This window comes from Falco naumanni, chromosome 8 (assembly GCF_017639655.2).
Source record: "Falco naumanni isolate bFalNau1 chromosome 8, bFalNau1.pat, whole genome shotgun sequence".
NCBI lineage: Eukaryota > Metazoa > Chordata > Aves > Falconiformes > Falconidae > Falco > Falco naumanni.
This window is the reverse complement of record NC_054061.1, coordinates 42,211,209-42,223,469: the sequence shown is the minus strand read 5'-3', so window position 1 is coordinate 42,223,469 and position 12,261 is coordinate 42,211,209. Positions and strand designations below refer to the sequence as shown.

Genomic DNA, 12,261 nt, shown 5'->3' with positions numbered 1-12,261 from the left:
TGTCTATTATAAAATAGGAGAATTAGTGGCTTTTATTTCAACAGGTATTATCTTCAAGATATGCATTAATGCTAAAAAAAATGTGCTGTGGCCTTCTAGCCTAACAAATCAGGAGGAACCAGAGACCTGAAACAGCTCTGTGCAGATGATGAGCAAAGTAGGACCTGTTGGATGACAGCAATTAGGTTGCTTAAGGTAATTTTCCTACACGGAGTTAACTTCTTGCTTAAATTTATTATGTGAAATTTTGATATTGTGTGGTAGAGGAGTAACATAATTCTAGGCTCCCATGCAAGAGCGATATCATTTTTGTATTCTGAAAGTTTATTTTTCTTCATCCCAACAAACAGAGAGAAACCAAAGTACTGGAATCATTGTAAGGGATGGAATAATGTCTTGAAGCCTCAGTCCTGCAAATACTTCACATTAAGCATATGCTTATATGTCACCATGTTCAGTGAGATTGTTGAGTAGTGTTGAACGAAGCAACGAGAATACACAAGGAGGGAACTTTAACATTTTTAAAATGTCTCTGTTTGTGACAAAATAGGGGTAGATCAGTTGGTGTATTAAATGGGTTGTATTTAATTCAGTGCGAACATTTATGAAGGCAGCAGCAACAATGATGACGTGTATTTTCTTATCCTAGCAACATTTGTTCCTCATTTGTAATGGTAAAAAAAAGCATGTGTTATCTTTTACATCTGGAAAAAAATTTACTTGGCTTAGGTTTATAATTTAAAATGCTAACCATATTATTTTCTGGTTTTAGTATGGGATGCAGCTGTATCAGAATTACATGCAACCATATCAAGGTAGAAGTGGCTGCAGCCCTTTGAATGTAACACCTATGGTATGTCCCACAGTAGCTCCATGAATAAATACTTTGTTTCTGCAATCATGTTATTTTCAAGTAACTTGTGTCAGTTACACTACTGACCTGATCCTGCAAATCTTTGCATGTGCGAATGCTTGCCAAAATCTTTAGGGCTGTCAGGGTTGACTAGAGCTAATTAGTTAATTTACTTAACACAGATTGGGTGGTTCAGAACAGTTAAGAGGCTTTTTCCCTTTGTGAAATCTCCAGTATTTTGGGAGTTCATTGGCTTATTATCACTGTCAAAAAGAATGGAAAGAGGATTTTGAAAACAGAGCAGCAGAATATAAATGCATTAAAAAAGAAGCAAAGTGTTTAAGGTTACACATGCTGTAAATGATGAATAAGAAAGCTATAACAAATCCTTTTCAGTATACAATAATACTTCCTTTTAAAAAAAAATATAAAAGAGTACTTGAGGTTAATTTCAGCTGGTGTAATACTGACTGGGCTTCAGAGGAACACCATAATTTGGCAGAACTGGGTTTTGGAGGAACAACAGCCTATACTAGATGCTGAGCCCATCTCCTCAGTCAGATAGCTGGGATTGGATCAGGTTGTCCTTTTTCGTCATTTTATTTCAGATTTTTTCATGGATAACTTGCATCACTTCTATGTTTTTTGTTGGCTAAATTGGGTAAAAATTACATTTCCAGGACTTGTGACAGTGATTTTACAGTGGATTTTTTGATTTTTTTTTTTTTTTTAATAGTTCTTGCTGTTAAAATGCCTAAAATATACATTTGTTATTTTGGGTGTTCACAAAAATAGTTTTCAGTGATATTGCTAATAAGCATGGCTTCAAAATTGTGCTTAATACACTGACTGTCTTTACTTTATGTTGTGTAAAGCTGTCACAATAGCCAGCTGCTGCTTTTATAACAGATCTGTAAGCCATTACCAATTCTCTCTCCTCTTGCAATGTTGTGTGCATTTTAGCTCACGTAGCCTCTAACGCAGGCAGAATATATAACAAGTATTAAGCATGGTGGTGTTTTTCTACTTGTGTATAATTCACGAATTAAACAGCAAATTGGATAAACTTGGGAATTAAGCACACAAGCTAGTGAACAAACTTCGTACAGGAACCACTTACATTTCACATTCCTCAATAACTCACAGCCGTATCAGCTACAAGGGGCTCTCGCCACTCTCCTAGAGGCAAACACTTTCTTTTACTTTGCCCTTGGTTTTACAATTTTGCAAAGTTCTTTACAGGTTGCAGTTATTCAGGCAAACCTTAGACTACAGTGTCAAGAATTACAGTGAACGACAGAACTGCTGTCTTACATTTCTAGTTCTATTCATGCTTGTAACCAAATGGGAAGAAAACAGACCTGCTTTGGTTTTGGTCTGGGAAGCTTTGCTAACTCTACAGAAATCTGGGCCTCTTCTGTTCCAGATGTTACTAACTTTTAGAAAGATAGAATGTTCTAGTTATTTGCCATTCCAGTGCCTGCCAACATTTTAGTCATTACAATCCGTATTAAACTTGATTTTGTAAACCTTGGTTTATGAGAAAGATTTTGGTGAGTTTTAAGACTTTTGCCAAACTTCAGTGCTTTTTATTTTGTTGTTACAAACTTTATCTTCACTGGAGAAAAACCTGAAGCATTTTTTTCAAAACAGATCATACAGTTGTTGAGTCTGTGATAAGAGTCAGAAGGGTTGTGTTAAAATAGAAGTTAAACCCCATAGAAATGGCTGTTTTCAATGCTTAAATGTGGTAAACTTTGAGTGAAAGTTTGTATGGAAAATACATAAATTTGACGTATTTATATCAAAAGTTTTCAAATCTTTGTTAATTTGATGGTTATAAATAAAAAATTTGGTTTTTATCTTTTTTTCTGTTACTTTGACAACTTAATTACAGTTTTGTGATGTTTTGACATGCAAAGGGCTAGTTATAGTTAAAAATATAAATAGAGTTTATGGTAAAGCCATTTATTTATCATCCATTGCAGTAATGCAAAAAGATGATATGCCCTGGCAGACTGTAAAATCGAGCTTTGCAGCAGCATACTGGAATAAAAAATGCTCCCCAGGGTAAAATGAGTTTGGCTCTGGTGGGAAACACTGCAGATACTTGAAACACCACTTACAAAATGTGTTTTCTCAGAAGCTCACTTTGAAATACCAGATCTTTTAAAAAGTGAACAAACTAAATTTATTTTTCTTTGTTGCAGAGAAGCATTTCAGAAAATTCTTTAGTAGCAATGGATTTCTCAGGAAACAGAAGCAGAATTATAGAAAATCCAACAGAAGTCCTTTCAGTTGCAGTTGAAGAAGGATTAGCATGGCGGGTATAAACACCTTTGCTTTATCAGAATAGTATTTTCTGATTTTTTTTTTTTTAATTTTTTTTTAAAACAAAAAAGCTTTGCAATCATGTTTTTACTTCTCTCTCATACAGAGGAGAGGGTGTCTACGACTCAACTCACATGGTAGTCCTATTGCAATATCTAACATGGGTATGTGTGACTGTATTGATAGAGAATTGCAATAGCTGGTTCTTTCAATAAAGACAAAATGTTTTTTTAAGATCTTTATTTCCACAGCTATACACAGATCTCAGTCATGGTTTCATCATAAAATCTCTAGAGAAGAGGCTCAGAGACTTATTTTGCAGCATGGACTTGTAGATGGGTAAGTTAATTCTTTACGTAACTCTTCTGAGACACATTTCTAGTCAACAACTTGTATTTTCACATACTACTTCGAGGGGAGAGATGGAGGAAGGAAGATTTTGCAGTTACCTAATAGAAATAAACATTCTTTTATATAGGGCTGTCTTAGGATCAGGTGGTTTCTGTTTTATATCTTGTGAAAGCAATAAAGTAGTGATCTAATGCTTCGATCCTGTCACTGACCGATTACTTATGTCCACTCCGAGCCAGGCATTTGAGCTGTGTATTTGCACAATATTCTCTGGAAACTGTCAACTTTGGCACCAGTGTCTTTTGTATCTCTTATTAGTGATGAAAGAATGATAGAAAGGCTGAAAACATTTTTCTAAGCTGAACTGTGCAGGGACAGCCATTGAAAAAAGTATACTTTTCCTCATGAAATTACTAAAAATTGCATTATCCCTTAATGGTAAACAGTAAACATTAGGATAAGACTTATTTTTCTCTCATTTAATTATTAACTTTTAGAAATGACAAATCAAGTAGGTATTTTATGTTCAAGTTCTCCTGTTTTTCATTTCTGTATTTTTACACTTACTCCTGTATTAAATGTAAACTTGGGCCTCCTTAGCTCAATGAGTAATTGCATAAAAGTCTTCAGTTGCTCTGAATCTGTTTCAAGTTAGGTACCTGTAACATCACATTACTGGTTAAATTCTTTCAGGTTTAGATTGAGTATACTGTAATACTGTTTTCTACATCTGCAGAGAGGGTTCTAGGGAAGGAAAAGGAGACAAAACCAGCCATACTCAGCAAGGGTGGCTAATTTGACTTCACCTTCTGTATGTTTTCTTTTTCTTTTTTAGTTTCAGGGGTCTTGTATTTAAGCCTGGCTGATCATCCTGAAACTGTTTCTGTACTCTGCATTAATTTTTGTATTTGTTACACGAGAGAGATGGGATATGGGAGTGAATCCAACATGTATTTCTGAGCAGTACATCATTCTGGGGCTGATGAAACTTCCAATGTATTTCAGTGGGCACGCATGCATACTGTTAAATGAAACCCAGCAGATTTGGCGAGTAAAGAGGAATGGTGTTTGGGATGAGAAACTGCATACCTTGCTAACATTAGTTCAGTACAGTGTTGTTTTATATTCTTAGCTCTATTCATAGATATGCATTGTGGTTTTAGTGAAGATGACACTCTCATGTGGACTGTCTAGAATTGATTAGAACATGGTAGTATGAGAGTTCATATGCTGTCAGAAACATATTCAGGACTTGCAAAGAAGTCATCAATACATTACTGCATGTGACAAATGCTGTGCTTTTTGATGGGCTGAAAGAATGAGTTATCACCAAAAATACAGAAGTTTTTCATGGGAATATTAAGATCTAAGTTTCTGGAGGCTGGAGATGGGAGCAGAGAAAATAATCCATGTTGAGCCTTTTAAGGTGATTCCAAGCAGTAAGATCTCCTGCATATATGACAGAGGTCATAGGACCTCTGTAATACCATTATGTACCAACAAATATGCTGTTCATGATGGCTTATAGAAGATAAAGGATTTACAGTAGTGTCAGTACTCAGATAACCCACTAACAGAATCAGGGACAGCAACAATCTCAAGGTTTGCATCTACTGTTCTGGTGTAAAACCAACTTTCTTAAAGAAGTTTGTGTAGTAATATTGTAGATTTCATACTTTATCCCCTAAAGGACATTTGAAGACTTTTCAGTGATAAAAAGTTGACAAGATTGCAAACTGATCAACATCTGATTGATGAATGGGATAACAGCATTACCAAAAGGCCCATGACAAAATGCCATTCACAAATTTCCTTATAAGTTTATGAAGAAGCATTTGTTTTGACTCATCCAACACATCTAAAATGTTCCCTTCCAATCAACATTTCTAAGATTTGGTGAACTGCAACCCTTTCTTCATAATCAAGTTTTAAAAGTTCTTTGACAACTAAAGTAGGTCTATTGTGAGAAGGTTAGAAAAAAGTAAAGATCTTGTTATGCAAAGGAGAACAAATGTTGCTTATTTTTGCTGTTAAAACAGGAAAAAAGTAAGAAAAAGGACTTTAAAAGAATGGATGAATGGGAACATAAATCCTAATCAACCTGTATTTTCTGTCCTATCCAATATGATTGCTTTATGTACTGTGTAATGTGGATCCCAGTATTTGGGTGTAGAGACCCCACTGGATATCCGCAAAGTGGAACATTCTTATAGTGTCATTTTTCAGAATAAAATGAAATGCCATTCCTTAATGACAAACATATAAAAGATGTAAGTGTATGGAAAGGATCTAACTGTGCTTTGAAAAATTTTATTCGTGTCCTGGAGAGGGTGAAAGGCCACTAGGTGGTGAGAGAGAGCTTGTTAGGAGAGCCTGAGTCTGCTGAGAAGTCTTTGTGCTTGTGTGCTCTTACAAGCCTTACGCTGAGTTGGCAGTTACCAGTCTTTAATAACTTAATTACTCTCAGAGCTCACAAATTGACTGTATGGGGATTTTGATAGAAATGTTAATGATTATGGATTCCAAATTGCTTAATTCCAGGTATTTTCTTACTTTGTAAATACAGAACTCTTAAAAACTTTGAGGATGGAATTAGTAGTTTGGATCCATGCTGTTAGTGAAAATCCACTGTAAGCCTTTGTCTGATTTCTTCTCCTGAAATCCTTTCTTTTTGTGTAGTGGTTGTGCTCTCATTCCTGGTATGTGATTAGGCAAAAGTAGGTGGCCACTAGCGCTAGTAGGTTGATACCTGGAAGTCCATCTTTCCCGTCGTTTGTGTCCTGAAAGAGGAGCACCCTTACTAGTGGCTGTGCCTCTGTTTGCTTTCTCTGGTCCATTGGTTAGCTGTGTCTGTTCCACACCTGCACAGTACAAACAGTTCAGGCTCTCTCAACTACAAAGCTGTGGTCAAGTACTTCCCTCTGGCCTCCAAAGTTCTCTGCTGATATCCCAAAGCCAGTGATTCAATGAAAGCTGTCTCTTATTGGTAATCATCCTTTGCCTGTACCATATCATCCTACCAGGATTATGGCAAAATTATCTCTGTCCATAAGCTGGCTGGAATAAGTTATCAGTGAACTAGTTGCAGTGATGCTGCTGGCCGTGGAGAGTGTTGTGATTTGAATAATGGTGCCATAAAGTGATCAGAGTGTAGCTCTGTCTCAGTGGGAATTTTGCCAATGTGCAGAAGCAAGTGTGCATTTATTGGCCAGATGTGGAAAATCATTCTGGTATGTCTTGCATTACCTTTTCTGAAAACTTGCTGTTGAACTACCTTTTGAATTTTCCCTATAATGCTTGTGATTTAGGTAATTGACAGAGTCCAAAGAAAAATTTTGTTCAAAGGCCTAACTTTGAGCATGCTTTTCTGCATGAGGAGATGCATTGTAATTCTATGCAGTGTAAAAACTAACGCCTACAGTGTCATTTATTCTGAGAATGCATATTTTTCACATAATAGACAAGGTGAGGAAGAATTTAAGAAAAAGTCTTTTCCGTGACACATTTGCAAAGAAATACTGACTAAAACTATAACTTAATTATTATTATTTTTGCATTTCACTAATATTTGCTATAATGAATTTACAACAGTTTTAAATAGATGTTTACAAAAGGATTTCCAGAGTGATCTTACTGTGAAAATTTGCAATCTCTTTTAGGGTATTCCTGGTACGTGATAGCCAAAGTAACCCCAAAACATTTGTATTGTCACTGAGTCATGGATTAAAAATAAAGCATTTTCAAATTGTACCAGTAAGTAAATCTTTTGGTTTATCTATACATTTCAAAAAGAAAACAACTGAACAATTGTGGTAGAATATTGATGGAATTTTTTTTTCTTTTGCTGTTATGTGAAAGATGTAAACTTAATACCCATATCACTAAAAATAAGTAGTATTCATGAGCAGAGTTGAACATTTTTGTGCTTTTGTGTTTGTTATAAAGCTTGACTAGTATTGTGAAATCCTAAAAAGTGTCTTGAAAACACAGACAAATCTATTTGAACTGGAATAGAAGCAACCCTGATGACATTAATAAAGGTCATATTGCCTTTTCATTTTTTAATATGTGCACAATTTCTTTTTAGTTATCTGTTTAGGTGGACTGTCTACAATGTGTGTGTGTATCTCTCACTGACTCATCTGTTCAGGACAATTTCTCTCAATGGTTGGAGTAAAACATTTTTTGCTGACCTCTCTTCTTAATTCATGTTGATGTGGTATATTCACGTCCAAGTCTCCTTCAGGGAGTCAATTTTAACAAAAATTATATTCTTATTTAGTCCAGTTGCTCGTAGGTAAGCTGATATTTCCTGAATAGAAATCATATTTCACTGAAGATATGACCCAGTTCTCCTGCCAGAATGGCCTGCTTTCCCCATCACTTCCAGTCTCTGCAGAGGTGGTTTATGCTGTTTTCTTTGCAGGCTGCTTCTCCTGAGATGAGAGACACTTAAGCATTATGTGGTTTAGCTACAGATGCTTGACATAACTGAGCAGAACTAGAGCTTTTTCTTCTCTTTTCACAAGAACCTTTCTTCCAGACCACATAATGCTTTAGCTCCATGTTTCTTCCTACTGGTTTTCGGGAGATTCTGCTGTTTCTCAGTAGAAATGAGTATAGTGGCATCATTTTTATTCTGATCTGGAGATTCCCTATGATCATTCACCAAATTTCTGTATGCCTTACCAAGGGCTTATAGCTGATATCCTCCCCTAAAAAAGTTCCTGTAGAACAAAATGGAAGCATTATTTGGGAGGTGCAAAGGTGTTAGTCAACGTTAGTTAAAAGAATTACCCAGTATTTTCATTGTGTATAGGTACAATCAGTGGAAGAGTCTTTCGTCCTAAATAGTGATAGCTATGCCCTGGATCCCATACGAGCATCAGCATATGCTCTGTGATCAGGATCCCAGCTATAAGATCTCTCTGCTTCTATTGACTATAGTTGCTTCTGGTATTTACTTTCGAATAACTGTTGTGTGGTTTAGAAAACCTGAACTCCATACTAATATTATATGATTCTGCTTCGTTGGGATGTCATTTAAGTCTCAAATTTAAGAGACCACTTTTTCTTTCCCTGTCAGGAAACACACCCTCTCTTCTCTAAGAGTAGATGTAGCAGGAAGCTGCAGTTATCTTTGGTTTCCTCTGAGCTGGATGATTCTCCTCTTCCCTTCAAAAAAATTAACCTGTCAATTCTAATGTTCTTCTGCAGATGTAAGCAGTGCATTTGAGGAATTAATCATACACACACACATGCCAAAAACCTTGCTGTCCTGTTATAAGATCTTTGGAGGAATCAGGAATTCTTTATTTTGCCATAGATGGTCTACAGATCTGGGTCAATTTTTCCATGCTGATGGTCTAGAAGACATGTACCACTTCAGTGCAAAACGTGTCTTGCTTAAAGGAAAACTTTGTTATTGTTTTTAAAGTAAAGCAATTTATCCTATGCTTGTTACCAGGAAAAAAAAAAAATCTGTAATGAGAACTTGATCCAGAGAGACTGTGAATACGGAAACTGTTGGTTCCCCAAACATAGGCATATTTCAATTCCTTTCTGTCTTAATTTCCAGTCACATTCAGTACCCTCATGCCATTCTCAATACCCTGACTTAATTCATGCTCTGCATTTGCTAGAACAATACTCTTCAAGAAATTCAGAAAAGTATTTTTTGAGGGGGAAAAGGTTTTGCTTCCAGTTACTGCTGATCTAAATGAAGTTATCATTTTCTAAGAAACAAAGCATTTTGTGTTACTGCAGTAAGCTGGTAGCTTATTAGTTGGAGATCAAGGCTGCCTTTTTGAACTCTAAATCCTACTGTTCTTCTAAACTCTTTTTTTTTCCCAGTCATTAGGAAGAGAAGATAAACTTTCCTAGTAAATGTAAATAAATAAATAAATGGCATTTAGAAGGTCATTTTATAAGTCAAAAATCATTCAGTGTCTAAATGAATTATTGCTCTCTTACATTTTATGTTGCTTCAGGTTATACTGCATCTAAAAATGTCTCCTTTCAGATAGGGCATGCAGCCTGCCAGTTCAAGCTTCCCCCACAGTAACAGGTCCATCATGTTAACACTGGTTACATGTACAACAGGTATTGCAGGTGGGTGGCAGGGAATTGATTGTAAAAAATTGAAAAGAAAACCTTTGGGATACATTTGCAATCCCATACTGTGAAAATTGGAGAACTTGATAGCTTAAATGTGTTTTTCAGCTTTACTGCTCTGAGCTGTTAGAAGTTAACTTCAGTGTAGTCTATCCTGAAATTAGCTGTTCTGTAGTCCATGTGAAAGAAGAATAATTTATATGAATTCCTGGGAGATGCTTTTTTTCAATAGATGTTCTTTCATAACAGCCTTCTTAGCTTGCAGAAGATGTTATGTTCCTGGGCAACATAAACTTGACATGAGTTTTTACTTTGCAAAATATTGATTGCTTTAGAATTAGCAATCTATCTGGTATTCACTTTGAGGTTTGAGATTAACTTGGAGGGGAAAAATAAACTAAAAATGAAATCCAGTCAACAAACATCTGAATTGTCAATTCTTCCTTGTCTTCAGTGTGTTGGCAGGAAAATTGCATGCACAAGAAAAGTCCGATAGGTTCAGGTTCTTGGCTGGAGCACAGGAATTTACACATGCACACACTGGTAATTCCTTAACTAGCAGTGTTTGACCTGGATTGACTGAAGCCTGAGAATAAATAAATTACAAGCTACTTCCAGACATAGTACAAAGGGGTAGAATAACCAGGAGTCATAAGCAGTTAAACAGCTGCTTCAGATGAGAAATCTTAATTACAGGTAAGAGAGCTAATTAATATCTTCTCCCTTTCTGTACTCAAGTTGGATAGTTGCACCTTACCTTAGTACACCATCTGCTACTCTATGCTAGCACTACTTCAGGATCTTCTGTTCACTACTTTCTCAATCTTATAAAATATCTTTTTTCCCTTTTCTTTTTTTAAAGTAGTTTAAATAGTTTTTTAAAAATCCTTTATTTACATCAATACTTATTAGTCACTATTGTACTGAAACTTCTTGATATTAGACATATCAGCAGTAGAGGAAGTCAAGCAAGTGTATAGTCAGTGGTGCAATACACGAAATTGTGCACGAGCTAACATTCAGTAACCTAGAATACGGAAATAATAATTGTAAGTTTTTAAGCTTCTAAAAGTTGAAAGTATGTTATGCAGTTTCTTCTTTCTCTCCTGTATTTATACTAATACATGCATTTGGAGATGCAGCAGTTCTTTCTCCTACAACAAAGACCATGCTACTGCATCAAGCATGTTACTTTTGCCATGGGCGGTTTCTTTTGTAGAAAATAGCATCCAGTACACCAATGCACTAGTGTGTAGCCTCAGTGCACCTTACAAAATAAATGATACAAAATGTAGCAGTCACACATAATGAGAATGGAGCAAAAGTTGAAATCTATGGGTAAGTTGAAACTTGGTTGTTTCTTGTCACTCTGTAAAAACTCAGTGTTCATATTAACTCCAACTATCATTCCACAGCAAATGCATAAAGTAGTAATGCTAGTGCAGAGAAAAAAGTCCTATACTTATTTAACCATATTTTCCTCTTAGGTGTGTACTTAATTCAAAGGGGAAGTTAAAAGAATGCATTGTTTTTCCTGCTGTTTATTTTTGATCTTGCTGTGAATGATAATTTTATTTTTCCTTCTCTCAGTAAGATTATGAATGTCTTGGTCTACAAGAAGACTTCTTAAACAAGTATTTCAATCAGGAAGCAACACCATAGCAAAAGAGGATTTTATTCTATCTTGTTTTTCCATTTTTACAGTTGGAAGATGACGGGAAGCTATTCTATACCCTTGATGATGGTCATACCAGATTTACTGATCTCATCCAGCTAGTGGAATTCTACCAACTTAATAAAGGAGTATTGCCTTGCAAGTTAAAACACTATTGCGCACGAATTGCTCTTTAACCAAAGCATCTGTTGTTTCATCAGAGGGAAGAGAAGATACTAGAATACTTTTTCCCCTAAAGGCAATTTGTGTAGTAAGAAGGGAAATAACAATACATTGTAAAGATTTTATGTTTAGGCTGAAAAAATATAATTATATTCTATATAGATAAGAACTTTGCTTTGTGATTGTCACAGCAAAATTAACTCTATGGTTTTATAAAACCTTTCCTATGTAATTCTTTAGTGTTGTCTTGGAATTCTTTGGTTTCTTTTTTTTCAACTTAAAACAATTTAAAAAAAAATACTGTGTAACTTCTACAAAAATATAACTGAGGGAAAGATCTTTGTTCTTAGGTTTAAAATTAACTTTTTGTCCCTTCAAATGTTTCTCATAATTTCTATGAATCACATAGAAGGATAACTATAACTGTGGTGAGGATAAGAAGCTGAACTGCATATTTTATTTGTAAATAAAATGAGTAAATATTTTGCACTATATTTTTGAATGCTACTTTGAGGATTATCACATACAAAAAGTGAAAAATCCATTAAAACTAGTTATCACTGATTATTTGTATTGAGTTGTGCTATTACTGTTATAATATTTTAAAGGATTTTTTTTCTCTAATGACTAAATCTACATCTTTATACAGAGCTGGAGTGTAACTTACATGGCTATGATATGTATAAACATGCATAAAATATCATGTAGCGCATAACATGGTTTACTTTATACCTACAGTCTCTAACAAAAGACAGAGAGATACAGAAACCTGTTA

The 12,261-nt window shown here is 35.2% G+C and overlaps 1 protein-coding gene across 6 annotated transcripts in view; it reads left to right on the top strand.

Annotated features, from left to right (window-relative positions):
- Positions 1–12,050, top strand: part of GRB14 (growth factor receptor bound protein 14) — a 67,284-nt gene extending 55,234 nt beyond the window's left edge. For all 6 annotated transcript variants that reach the window (XM_040602790.1, XM_040602785.1, XM_040602786.1 and 3 more), the window contains 7 exons: positions 100–195; positions 773–853; positions 3,064–3,180; positions 3,291–3,348; positions 3,436–3,523; positions 7,195–7,288; positions 11,354–12,050. In XM_040602790.1, coding sequence (XP_040458724.1) covers positions 100–195; positions 773–853; positions 3,064–3,180; positions 3,291–3,348; positions 3,436–3,523; positions 7,195–7,288; positions 11,354–11,500 — 681 coding nt within the window. In that variant the 3' untranslated portion in view covers positions 11,501–12,050. The remainder of the gene's footprint in view (positions 1–99; positions 196–772; positions 854–3,063; positions 3,181–3,290; positions 3,349–3,435; positions 3,524–7,194; positions 7,289–11,353) is intronic.
- The last annotated feature ends 211 nt before the right edge of the window (positions 12,051–12,261 follow it).